A 13215-nucleotide genomic window follows, 5' to 3' on the forward strand; every position below is an offset into this window, starting at 1 on the left:
CGTGCTCACATCAATGTTGAGTGGTGCAACCAATCCGGTTCAATAAAGTACTTATTTAAGTATATTAACAAAGGGCAAGATCGTGTTGCAGTTGTTCTAGAACCTAAAAAGAAAACTACGGATACGAATGAGACTGAAGCTGGGAGTAACAATGTTACAGATGGTGAGAAAACAAAAAAGGATGAAATAAAGGAATACTTTGATTGCAGGTTCGAATCACAGACTCCTAATTGCCTTTCTTTTGTATTTGTTTTCTTTACTAAGTTTTTTTTTCTTTTTTTTGTAGATATGTTTCAGCTTCTGAAGCAGCGTGGAGGCTTTTCAAGTTTCCAATAAAGTATAGAAGTATAGCAATCATGAAACTTCCATTTCATCCACCAGGGAAGCAACCAGTTTTTTATAAAGAGAAGGAGAAGATCAAAGATGTACTTGACAGAAGAGCTAATGTCGATTCTATGTTCATGGCCTACCTAAATCTGAATAAGGTTAATGCATTTGCTAGAACGCTTACTTATGCAGAAATTCCTAAATACTTTACTTGGGATGGTAAAAATAAACAATGGAAAGTAAGGCAGAGGGGATTTGCTATTGGAAGGATCAATTATGTTCCACATAGAATGGAAGCGGAATATTATATGAGAATCCTTCTTGGAATCGTTAGAGGTCCCAAAACTGATGAAGATATCAGGACATACAGAGGTGTTGTGTATGATACATACAAAAAAGCATGTTGGGCTCGAGGTATTTTAGAAGACGACAAAGCTTATATCGATAGTATTATTGAAGCAAGCTTCTGGTTTTTTGGAGACCAACTTCGGAATCTTTTTGCTATGATGCTTCTAGATTGTTGTTTATCAAGGCCACTACATGTGTGGGAAAAAACATGGCATGTTTTATCAGAAGACATTGAAGCTAAGAAAAGAGAAAAATACAATAATCCAGGTTTCTAATTATTTGTATTGTATTTTTGTTTGATAATCTCATCCGTATGTACGGTTTGCGAAAACTAAGAAACTAATTATATTTCCATATATTTTTGATATTGCAGATTTAAATTTAATAGATGAGGAGAAGAAGAATTATACGCTTCAAGAAATTGAAGAGATATTTTTATGCAATGGTGGAACTCTGAAAGAAATTGAAGAAATGCCAAAGCCAAACAGCATAGGTTTAGATAATTCCAACTGTTATATAAAAGAGAAGAAGAACTACAATCGTGATGAATTGAAAGAAAAACATGATGAATGGATAGATATGATGACGTCGGAGCAAAGGGCAATATATGATGAGATAATGGTAGCTGTTTTAAATGACTGTGGAGGGGTCTTTTTTGTTTACGGTTTTGGTGGAACAAGAAAGACTTTTATGTGAAAAACTCTTTCTGCAGTTGTTAGATACAAGGGATTGATAGCTATAAATTTTGCCTCAAGTGGTATAGCTTCTTTGCTGTTAGAGGGTGGAAGGACTGCACACTCAAGGTTTTGTATCCCTATAAATCCTGATGATTTTACAACCTGTAATATCAATCCTACTTCAGATTTGGCTAAGATGTTGAAAGAAGCGTCTCTCATCATATGGGACGAAGCACCAATGATGAGCATATATTGTTTTGAGAATCTGGATAGAAGTTTATCAGATATAATGAGAAATGCAGACAACAAGCCGTTTAATGGAAAGGTAGTTGTATTTGGAGGCGACTTCAGACAGGTATTACCTGTAATAAATGGTGCTGGTAGGGCTTAGATTGTTCTAGCTTCACTGAACTCTTTGTATCTATAGGAACATTGTAAGGTTCTGTCTTTGACGAAGAATATGCAGCTTATGTCAAAGAATATGACAGAGATTGAAGCAAGGAATATAAAGGAGTTTTCTGATTGGATTCTAGCTGTTGGAGATGGGAAAATTCCCGAAACAAACGATGGGGAAGCTCTTATTGATATTCCAGAAGAATTGCTAATAACAGATGTAGTTGATCCTATTGATTCTATAAGTAGGGCCGTATATGGTGATTTGGAAAAGTTGCATACAAAAACAGATTCGAAGTTTTTCCAAACAAGAGCTATTTTATGTCCAACAAATAGTGATGTTAACACCATCAATGAAAGACTGCTTGAGAAGCTCCAAGGTTAGTATCTACTTTTAAATCAGCTGGATTTTTAGTTTTTTTCGATCTTAGTTAAATACAATAATAATGTGATCATATATCTATACAGGTGAAGAAATGGTGTACTTAAGTGCTGATAGTATTGATCCTCAGGACAGCGAATCAATAAACAACCCTGTTTTCAGTTCTGACTTTTAATAGTATAAAGCTCTCAGGGTTGCCAAATCACAGTCTTCGTCTTAAGATTGGTGTTCCTGTAATGTTACTGAGAAATATAGATCCTAAAGGTGGTTTATGCAACGGTACACGATTGCAGATTACTCATATGGGGATTAATGTCCTAGAAGCTTGCGTTATTACCGGTGAAAGAGTTGGAGAGAAAGTGTTAATTCCAAAGGTTTTAATTAAACCGACTGATACTAAACTGCCTTTCCGGATGAGAAGAAGACAATTTCCATTGTCTGTAGCTTTTGCGATGACTATAAACAAGAGTCAAGGACAATCACTCGAAGAAGTTGTTCTTTTTCTACCTCGACCAGTGTTTTCTCATGGCCAGTTATATGTGGCCCTTTCTAGGGTCACATCAAAGAAGGGTTTGAAAGTGCTTATCTTAGATAAAGATGGAGGGACAACAAAGCAAACGATGAATGTTGTGTTCAAGGAAATTTTTCAAAATCTATGGAAGTAAGGTCTGGTTTGGTGTTTGTTGTTTTAATTTTTTAAATTGCAAGTGTGAATTTTGTTTTTCCAGTCTTCTATTAGTTAAACATTTTGGGGATGTTTGGTTTGTTTCGTATTCGAAGAAATTTACTTAATATACTTAATATTTCGTATTATACTAATATCTTAAATAAGCATAGACCAACTAAAACAAAACAATGGTGTTTTAATTTCTTTAGGGGTGATAAAATCTTTTGTTTTCGTTATTTGTTTTCACATGACCATTCATTCATAGACTAATTTAACAAACAATGCCAAAAACAGAGAGGAATGTAACTAACCGAGTAAGACGTCATCATTGTGTCCTTTTATTTGTCTGTAATTGTTGATGTTATAACTCCAGCTTTCTGCAGAATCGTTGTATACATGGAAAAAACATATATTATTGTATGAGGAAGTTTAAAGAATATTGTAATTTGAATAAACAAAATCAAACTCGAACTTATCTTGCTTTGGTGTTGAATCATTATACTTTACCAACTTCAGGAAATACCTGTAAGAGATAGATTGGTTAAGATCTGAATTCATCTTATAACAAAAAAATTCAAAACACAGACCCTAAAAATCGAATTTAAGGTCAGATTGTAATAGAGTGAATTGAATATATCGATATAACCCTCTGGACAAAAATTTAGATTGTAAATTCGAACTTAGTTACACTTACAAATTGAACAACAGTTGAAAGGGAAAGATGTACAATTCCGATTATATGTTTGGAAGTATCAAATAATCCATTTATTGAGAAGACCGAATACAGAGAGTTTTTAATCAAGAACTTACCAAGCAACAAGATCGGAGATTGAAATCAACCATCACGGATTGAATTCGAGTAGATCAATAAGCAATCGAATATAGAGATCTAGAAGGTGAGAATTTGTTGTACAATCGTGATCTGAGAATTTGGGTTCCGTTTTTCGATAAAAGAAAAAGAAATGTTTGTTCCTTTGGAGGACGTTTTGGCATCACAGAGCCAAGAGAAGTCGGTGGAGATCATGTTCGGGGATGCTTCGCGCGACTGCATCGGTCGATGATGTAGTTAGGGATTTGAGGAAACGCGGGGTTACGTTGATTGATGCAAGGAGTATATCGGTTGATGCATCTGAGGTTGCATCAATCGACGCAAGAAGTGCGTCACTCGACACAAATATGTTGCATCGGTCGACGCAAGGTCGTAGAGTTACGCATATGTTCATAATTGCCTTGTTTGCTTGTCTGTGTATTGATTGTGTTTATCTTTTCGCTTGTGTGTATAGCCCCGTAGATAGATGATCACCTCACTAAGTATTTGTGATAATATTCATGAATCTCAATTGTTCTTTGTAGTGTGCAGGTATGTGATGTGGAATCATGGTGATGAGGAGGAGGGTGATCTAGGGTCTCGGTTATTGTGTTCTGGTTGTATTTATATGTTGTTGGAACCTTGTAAGAAGTATGCTAGGTTGTTAGATAGAATGGTTATAAATAGAACCTTGTATTGGAGTTGGTTTGATATGTCTTATGGTGTGCATGTTATTGGATATTGGTTTATTATTGGTATTATGGTTGGTTAATAATGTTTATGTGGTTTGTTTAATTAAGTAGTATGTGATGTTTAATTATATATTATAAAAAATGGGTCGGGTTGTTTCAGTTTGGTATTAGAGCCCTTACGGTTCTAGGGCGGGTTAATGGATGATTTAGAGCGGTTTAGGAATTTAATTGGCTGAATTATTTTCCCGTTGCTTGATGCATGATGATGTGTAATGGAATTGATTATGAGTAGTTAGTCAATTTGCATGTGGTATGAAGTCCTAGTATTATCTTCTTCGAGCCTTCAATCAGGTTCGATGGTAAGTTGTGTGTTTGGGAATGCGGTTTGAACTATGTGTTTAGCCTTCTATCTTAGTAGTGCGGATGGTTAAAGGTGTTGTTGTCGCTGGTCGTGGACGCGGACGTGGTTGTGGTAGGGGCAGAGGCCAAGTTTCTAGTGACACTGTGGACCAGAGTGTGACAATTGAGGGCGTCGGCGAGTCGAAGGCATTCCAGAAAAGGTCAGTAAGTGTGGATGTAGGCGCTGATGGAGCCGGTGTGGGCGGTGTCAGTGCCGGGATAGCCGATCCTACTATGGATGACAAGTAGAGGATGAGGCTGAAACGCAACTTCCAGCCTCTCAGATGTCCTCAAAAGTATTGGGTGGACATAGGGGTCCACCACCTGGCAGAAGATGCTCATTTGTGCTGGAGGTTGGTGGCTACTAGGAGGGCGCATAGTGAGATGACTTGGGTTAATTTTGTGGAGGAGTTCAACCACAAGTATTTTCCTCGGGAGGTGCTGGACCGTATGGAGGTGGATTTTCTATAGTAGTCGTAGGGCTCTCGGACGGTTCGTGAGATGGATGTGGAGTTCAGCCGGCTTTGGTGTATGGGGGTCGATAGATGGTGATATGAACCCTGGTCACTGTCATTCACGCGAACATACAGACGGACGACTGAACAACAGAACAGATACAAACGGACATCTCGGACTAGGTTGTGGAACGTGGATAAGCTATCCGACTAGGAGACTCGGCAGGAATAGCTCCAAGAGATGTAAGAACGAGGTGGAAATAGAGATTCACGAGGAGATGCTTGACTCGTTCGGTTATAGACGGAGGATGAATCGATGTGATGACACACAAGTGATTGTGCTTCTTGTGATACAGTCGGACTAGAAGATTACGAACCCGGTTCGTGTAGCTGGAAGACGTCACACCTCGCGACCCAACTAGCTATATCTTTCTTCATCCCAATGTAGAGATAGTATCGCTTGAGGTCAAGGTACATCTTAGTCGCTCCTGGATGAATAGAAAACATGCTCGCGTGAACCTCCCTCAAGATCTCCTACCTCAACTCCTCATCCTTGGACACACAGATCCGACCATGCACAAGTACGGTACCATTGACAGAGACCTGATACTCAGAATCAACATCTCTAGAGGCATTCACCAGCTCCACATCCTTCTCCAGAGCCAACAACACTCTGCTCAGAAGGTCTGCTCGATTAGCTGCCTCAAAAACCAACGGCTCCTGAGACACAACACACAACCTCAACGCATTAATCTCTCCTACTAGAGACTCCATGTCCTGCTCCTGAGCTGAAGCTGCCCACTTCCAACTCAGAGCATCTACAACCAAGTTAGCCTTACCAGGGTGGTAGGCTATCTCTATATCATAATCCGCCACCAGCTCCATCCATCGCCCCTGCCTCAAATTAAACTTAGACTGAGTGAATATATACTTCAGGCTCTTATGATCTGTAAATACATGTATCTTCGCGCCATAAACATAAGATATCCAAATCTTCAGGGCAAAACTACAATAGACATCTCCAAGTCATGGATAGTGATACGCCCAAATTCGAGGATCACTCAGCCGGATTAGAAAGGATAGAAACTCGCCAAGGTGCAAGGTGCAACAAGGGAGATTTGATGGATTGAGGGGTCGCACAGCAGTTGCAGAAGGCTGCTGATATTCCCAACTCCAATCGCTGCTAGATATGACACACTTGTCCAGCAAGAGGAGGCTGGTAATTGGATATTACACACCAAGAAACAAAGAAATGTTCTAAACAAATAACAAAGAGATAAACTCATAAAATGAAAAGGAAATTGATTGATTGATTCTCAAATGAGATTACATGAGTTTATATAGGGATAAGAAACTTGGTAACAAAACCAAGTATTGATTATTCTTGAAACTAAAACATAATAAAGATAGATAGTTGAATGAAGATTCAATTCTTGAAGTTTGCCTTCCCAAGGTGTCCTTCCCAAGGTGTCCTTCCCAAGGTGAGTTGAACTCCAATTTTCGTCACTTCTCTTTGACCACAAAATAAAGTGATTATTTTGGGCTTTCTTGGACTTGAATTAGGTTCAAAGTGGGCTGGACTTGATAGGTATCATCTCCAATAGATTTTCTCATGCTTTCTTTGGCCATAAGCTCTTGAATAAGTACATTAAGTGCATTCCTTAGCTTCTTAGCTCTTTGACTCCTTGATCCAATTTGCTGATGAGAAACAACATAGACTGTATCATTTCTTCACTTTGGGCTTAGTAGAAAACAATTCCTGCTTGTCATACATAATTCTGAAAGCTCCTAAACCAATTGGACCTAAAACTCTTCAAGTGTAGAACTAGACTGACCTCCTTTGGCAAATGGAATGTATCCCAAATAGTAGTTTTGTTGGAAGAGTTGATCTTTGACTTCGTTCGTGTTGAACAAAACTCAAGAATCTTCTTAGATGGTCTCATGATCATATCAGGTAGGATAGTTGTCCTCATGCTTCCGCAACTACCGCGAAGCATAGGCAATAACCTTCCCATGTTGCATCAACACACACCCCAAACCAACTCTGGATGCATCTGTGTAGACCACATAGGGCTCACCCTGCTCTGACAATGCCAACACCAGCCTAGTAGTCAGCATCTCCTTCAGGCTTGTGAAGCCCTCCTCACACTCCCGTGACCAAACAAAAGAGACCTCCTTCCCTGTCAACTTAGTCATCGGTCGTGCCTTGCTCGCAAATCCCTGCACAAACCTCATGTAGTATCCTGCCAACCCAAAAAACTCCTTATCCCCGTGGCATTCTGCGGTTTAGGCCAATCCCTAATGGCCTGAATCTTCTCCGGATCTACAGAAACTCCATCTGCAGACACAATGTGACCCAGAAATACCATCTCCCTCTGCCAGAAACTACACTTGCTTAACTAGGCAAACAACTTCTGCTCCTGCACCTTCTCCCGAACTGCTCTCAGATGTACTGCATGCTCGTTAGGGCTCTTAGAATAAACCAGGAAATCGTTGATGAAAATGATGACAGACACATCCAGAAACTCCTGGAACAAGCTGTTCATCAATCTCATAAACGTTGCTGGCGCGTTAGTCAACCCGAAAGGCATCACCATGAACTCATAATGCCCACACCTCATCTTCAATGCAGTCTTCCTCACATCTGCCTCATCTATCGGGATATGATGATAATCAATGCACAAGCAAAAACTTCCGTTAACACCATCAATATTAAAATATACATATTTAAAATAATAAATTATGATTTTGTTAAATAAAAATTTTCATTTGATATCTTCGAGTTAAATCTTAAAATTAATAATCAAATATAACTATATAAATATAATATTAAAAATCAAATAAAACAGATAAAATTAACTAATAATTATAATATTAAATTTAATAATTTTGATAAGAATATATTTTTACAGTGTAGTGCAGATTAAAATCTAATATTATAGATGTATTGTATTTTTTAAGTTATTAAATGAAGTATAATGGTATGTTTAGGTTAATTAAAAAAATAAAAATCGAAAGAAAACCTAAAAGATCTAAAGATCAAATAGAATACAACCACATCTCCAAGAATAGTCTACATTTGTCAAAAGAATATTATATTATTTATTTTCCGGTATTTCAGATCGAACAAAGAAAAAGGATAAAAAAGTGTGTGTATTCGGGAATCGGAGAAGGAGAAGAGAAGCTGATGATTCGTTCGATGTGTTAATAAAGATCTCGACTTTGTTAACTCATAGATCCTTTATCATCTTAATTGTTATTTCGTCTGGTGTTGTTGATGCGATTGGATCATCTGAAAGAAGATGAGTATGGTGGATGCGATTGTTCCCGGAGACATGGCTTGTTTGGATGCAGATTTATTGCAGCTTCAAGAGATGTCTTCGTTTGTACTAACTTCGAAACCTGGATTCACTCAGAAGCTCTTTGACCAGTGGCTTTCTCTTCCTGAAGCTCATCGACAGGTATCTGAGCTCTGTTTCTGCTTTATTTGGCTTTAGAATTGCTCAAGCTTGGTGTAAAGTTCAAATCTTTTGATAGTGTTAATTATGCAGCAGTGAGATTTACAATGATATGTTTATGTTCTGCTTGATAAGGTTAGTTATGCAGTAGTGAGAGTTGCAATGATGCTTAGGTTGCCTAATTACTCTGAGCAGTTGAAGATTGCTGTAAAGTTCGAATCTTTGATAGTGTGAGTTATGAGTTATTTCCTTATTCTGTTATGTGAGTTTTACAATGATGCTTAGGTTACTCTATGGTGTAAAGTTTGATTTTTGTTGTTGTTGTTAGTTATGTCGTATGTTCTTGTTTGATTGTGTGAGTATTACAATGATGCGTAGATTACTGTGATTTGGTTTCTAAATTACTCTATTCACTGGAATCTGAAGTCTAAAGCTTTGGTTTTTTTTCTTCTCGTTGCCTAATCGGTTTATATATAGATTGCATCATTGCTCAAGGATGCTATAGGTGGAGCTCCTATAAATGCAACTGGAAGTTCATCTGGATCAAATTCTGCCACGAGTAATTCTATACCATCTATGTTTCCTGCGGGAAGTGCTCCTCCGCTTTCGCCAAGGAGTTGTGGTTCACCGCGTACAACGAAACAAAGAGGCCCTTCTAACTTAGGTTCTTCGCTGAAAGTCGTCAGTGAGCCTGTTAGAGAGCCAATGCCTCAGGTTTTTAACTTTGGTTCTTCTGCAAGTTTTGATAAGTGCATTCTTTTTTCCTCCTTTCTATACTAATGGAGTAAGAACACTTACTTTAAACTTGAAATGACTGTAGTTTTATTTCAAAAATGGCCGCCCACCACCAAGCGAGATGAGAGAGCAATGCATGTTTAGAATCAATCACTTTTTCTATGGTCACATGGATGGACTACAGATACAAGGTAAGAAGTCATAGTTTTTCCAATATTTATAGTGACATTTATCTGAAATTTCTCACTAACTTTTACCCTTTCCAATACACAGAATTCAAATTAGTCACCAGAGAAATCTGCAAGCTCCCATCATTCTTCTCCACTTCACTTTTCAGGAAGATCGATGTCAATAATTCAGGTTTTGTTACTAGGTGTGTGATGCCATGCTTTTTGTTTTGTGGATTCTCATGAGTGCATAGTTTGCAACGTACTTCAAGCTTCCTGCTTATTTTATAGTTACTCTTGTCACATGTTTAGCGATCACTGTATTGTAAAAACCAGTATAACATTTATGAGTGTTTGATTATGCAGAGAAGCATTTATTGATTATTGGGTAAACGGGAACATGTTGATAATGGATACAACGACCCAAATCTTCAAGATATTAAAGCAGAAAGATCAGAGCTACATTGTCAAGGTAATTTTCTTTTTGTTTGCATATTAAGTCATGAGAGCTGAGTTAATTTCCTAATCTACTTGCTCGTGTGTTTGCACTATTAATTCGCAACATTTTTTACCTGGCAGGATGATTTCAAACCACTACTTAAAGAACTGTTGGCGACACATCCTGGGCTAGAGTTCCTGCAAACCACACCTGATTTCCAAGAAAGATATGGTGAGGTTTTACCTTCATGTAGAGTTTAGTCAGTAGCCACAGAATCACACTAGTTATATAAGAAAATAATTTGTATCAATCTGTCAAGTTGTCTATCTTATTAAGGAATTTTTTCTTTCTAAAATAGCATTATGAATCATGTGGCAGTTAGATATTGAAATTAAGTAAACATATTTATTGTTTGCTCTCTTTCCTGTTGGTATTTGCTGCTACTGTTGAAGATGGTGGGAGTCAAAGTTGTCTTTTTAAGGATGCAATTTTGTCTGATACAACTTTTATTTTGATGAGTCAGCTGAAACCGTCACCTACAGAATATTTTACTACATAAATAGATCTGGGAATGGTCGACTTACGTTTAGGGAGCTTAGACGAGGAAACTTAATTGATGCAATGCGACATGCTGACGAAGAAGAAGATATCAACAAAGTGTTGAGGTACTACTAACAAACAGAGTTCATCCTATTGGTTGTATATATGGTTTTGTTTCTCTTTATTTGACGTCAACATTTTTCTATTTATTTTGGCAACTAGATACTTCTCATATGAGCATTTCTATGTCATATACTGCAAGTTCTGGGAGCTGGATACGGATCACGATTTCCTGATTGACAAAGAAAATCTTATGAGATATGGAAACCACGCACTTACTTACCGGATTGTCGACAGAATATTCTCCCAGGTTCTGTCCAAAAATTCTCGTTCTTTTAGAATGATTTTTAATGCCTACTACTTGAAGATTGTAGTTATATTACATCCATTTGAGAATTCGTCCTCTGTTCAAAGTTTTTATTGCTCTTAAGATGACTGTCATCGTAAAAGTAAAGCATTGGTTCTCAGGTTGCTAGGAAGTTCACTAGCAAAGTTGAAGGGAAGATGGGGTATGAGGACTTTGTGTATTTCATACTTGCAGAAGAAGATAAATCGTCAGAGCCTAGCCTAGAATTTTGGTAAGCTGTGTTATAAGGATCCAAAGTTGCAGACAGATAGCATTTTGAGTGCTTTTGTCTGACTTAAGTATACTTTGGACTAGGTTTAAGTGCATAGACTTGGATGCAAATGAGATTATTACGCGAAATGAGATGCAATTCTTTTATGAAGAGCAGTTGCATCGAATGGAGTGCATGGCGCAAGAAGCTGTTCTTTTTGAGGATATTTTATGTCAGATGATTGATATGATCGGACCAGAGGTTCAACATGATAATTCATTGTTCCCAGTTTTTCTCTGTAACTTCTGCAATTTTGTTTTGTGTTTGATTGTTTCTTGTTTCCTTCTACAGAACGAAAGCCATATAACGCTGCATGACCTGAAGGGCTCAAAGCTCTCTGGAAACGTCTTCAACATCCTTTTTAATCTCAACAAATTTATGGCATTTGAAACACGGGATCCGTTCCTCATACGTCAGGTACTTCATATTTGATATTCTACCTTACTGTTTTCTAGACAGCACATCATGCCTCTTATAACATTTCGGGTTGTCAAAACGGAAACAGGAGCGTGAGAACCCTACATTGACTGAGTGGGACCGTTTTGCACATAGAGAATATATTAGGCTTTCAATGGAAGAAGACGTTGAAGATGCATCCAATGGAAGTGCTGAGGTTTGGGATGAGTCGTCACTGGAGGCTCCCTTCTGAGTTCATAGAGGTAAGTCAATGGAAAATCGCAATCTCACTAGAAGATGAAACCAGTGGAATTGATAAGAAAAAATACTAAGAAGTTGAAGGTTGTGTCAAGGTTGTTATCTCATGATATTAGTTAATCATGCAGTCCCTGAGAAGAATCTTTGGAGCTCTCTGGAGAAAGGGAAGTGAAAACCAAGCAAAGTATCCTCTTTGAATACCAAACACTTACCTTGGATTTGTTTTATTTTTCTTCTAACTTCTCTTCATTTGTTAGCTGATTATAGTAGAGTTATATTTATCAAGAATTGTCGTCTAGCTCATCGCTTTACGCCTTCTTCACCTGTATTGCTTTCACTTTGTTCCATCTCTGGGTTTTTGTATGTACTTTGTCGATGTGTTACTTCGTTATCTCGAGCTGCTGAAAATTGTGATAATTCCTTCATTGACGTTTTTTTTTAAGTGTCTTACTTTTTTGAGGAATCATTAAATACCATTAGAGGTTTGATATCAGGTTTGTTTGTTTAATACTCCCCTCCGTTAGAGAAGTTATTTTATTTCATAATATTGAATGTTTTTAATTTTTTATGCAATTTTTAGATTAGTTTAATATTTTGTGTTATCCTACTATATTAATTGAGAAGTACTAATATGAAACTAAACTTTAAATATATAAAAAATTACATTCAATTGCCATTAGAAAATTTTAATTAAGCTTAATTAATTAGTTTAAATAAATATAATTAATTAAAAAATAAAAACCACTCACAGATCAAATATTAAAAAATCTAAAAAAATAAAAATAAAAATATTTTCTCCCTCTAATAAATTATAGACAAAATTAGTAAATATTTAAAAAATATATATATAAACCAATTAGAATTTTAAAAACTAAGATTTTATATCCAAGTAGACAATATAATTATTTTTAATAACTAAATTCGAAGATTTTGTTAAGATTTCGTATTATGATTCTTCTATAATTTTTATTTTATTTACAAATTTTTTGGAATTTTCATATAATACTGATGATTAATAAAATGCAGAATTTTTTCTGTATATGTTGTGATTTGAACTTTTAAAAACGAAGATATATTATCCAATCTATGAAAAATGTGTGTTTTAATTTCCACATTGGCCGGTTGGTAAAACTAAATTTAAATAGATGATAAATTAATAATTTTTATTTGCTCACAATTATAATATTAAAATTACTATTTTATATTTCACAAAATAATGATGCAAATACAATGAACAAACAATATAAAACTGTAATAATTTGTCAAAAATAAAATACTATAATATTCTAAAATAATTAGTATTCAAATAGACTAATAGATTTACAGAATAATTAAAAATAAATGTTATCCCAAACAAAATATTTTTTTTTTAAATATAACAATAACTTTTATTATTA

The 13215-nt window shown here is 36.3% G+C and overlaps 1 protein-coding gene across 1 annotated transcript; it reads left to right on the forward strand.

Moving 5' to 3' along the window:
* LOC104707130 (serine/threonine protein phosphatase 2A regulatory subunit B''beta) lies at nt 8264-12252 on the forward strand. Its single transcript, XM_010423406.2, has 13 exons — nt 8264-8609; nt 9084-9320; nt 9427-9532; nt 9615-9714; nt 9875-9980; nt 10088-10178; nt 10471-10612; nt 10710-10857; nt 11016-11125; nt 11209-11365; nt 11456-11581; nt 11670-11823; nt 11947-12252. The coding sequence occupies exons 1-12, from the start codon at nt 8451-8453 to the stop codon at nt 11811-11813; spliced, it is 1626 nt and encodes a 541-aa protein (XP_010421708.1). The 5' UTR covers nt 8264-8450; the 3' UTR covers nt 11814-11823; nt 11947-12252.

The sequence above is a fragment of the Camelina sativa genome, chromosome 8 (genome assembly GCF_000633955.1).
Source record: "Camelina sativa cultivar DH55 chromosome 8, Cs, whole genome shotgun sequence".
Taxonomy (NCBI): Eukaryota; Viridiplantae; Streptophyta; class Magnoliopsida; order Brassicales; family Brassicaceae; genus Camelina; species Camelina sativa.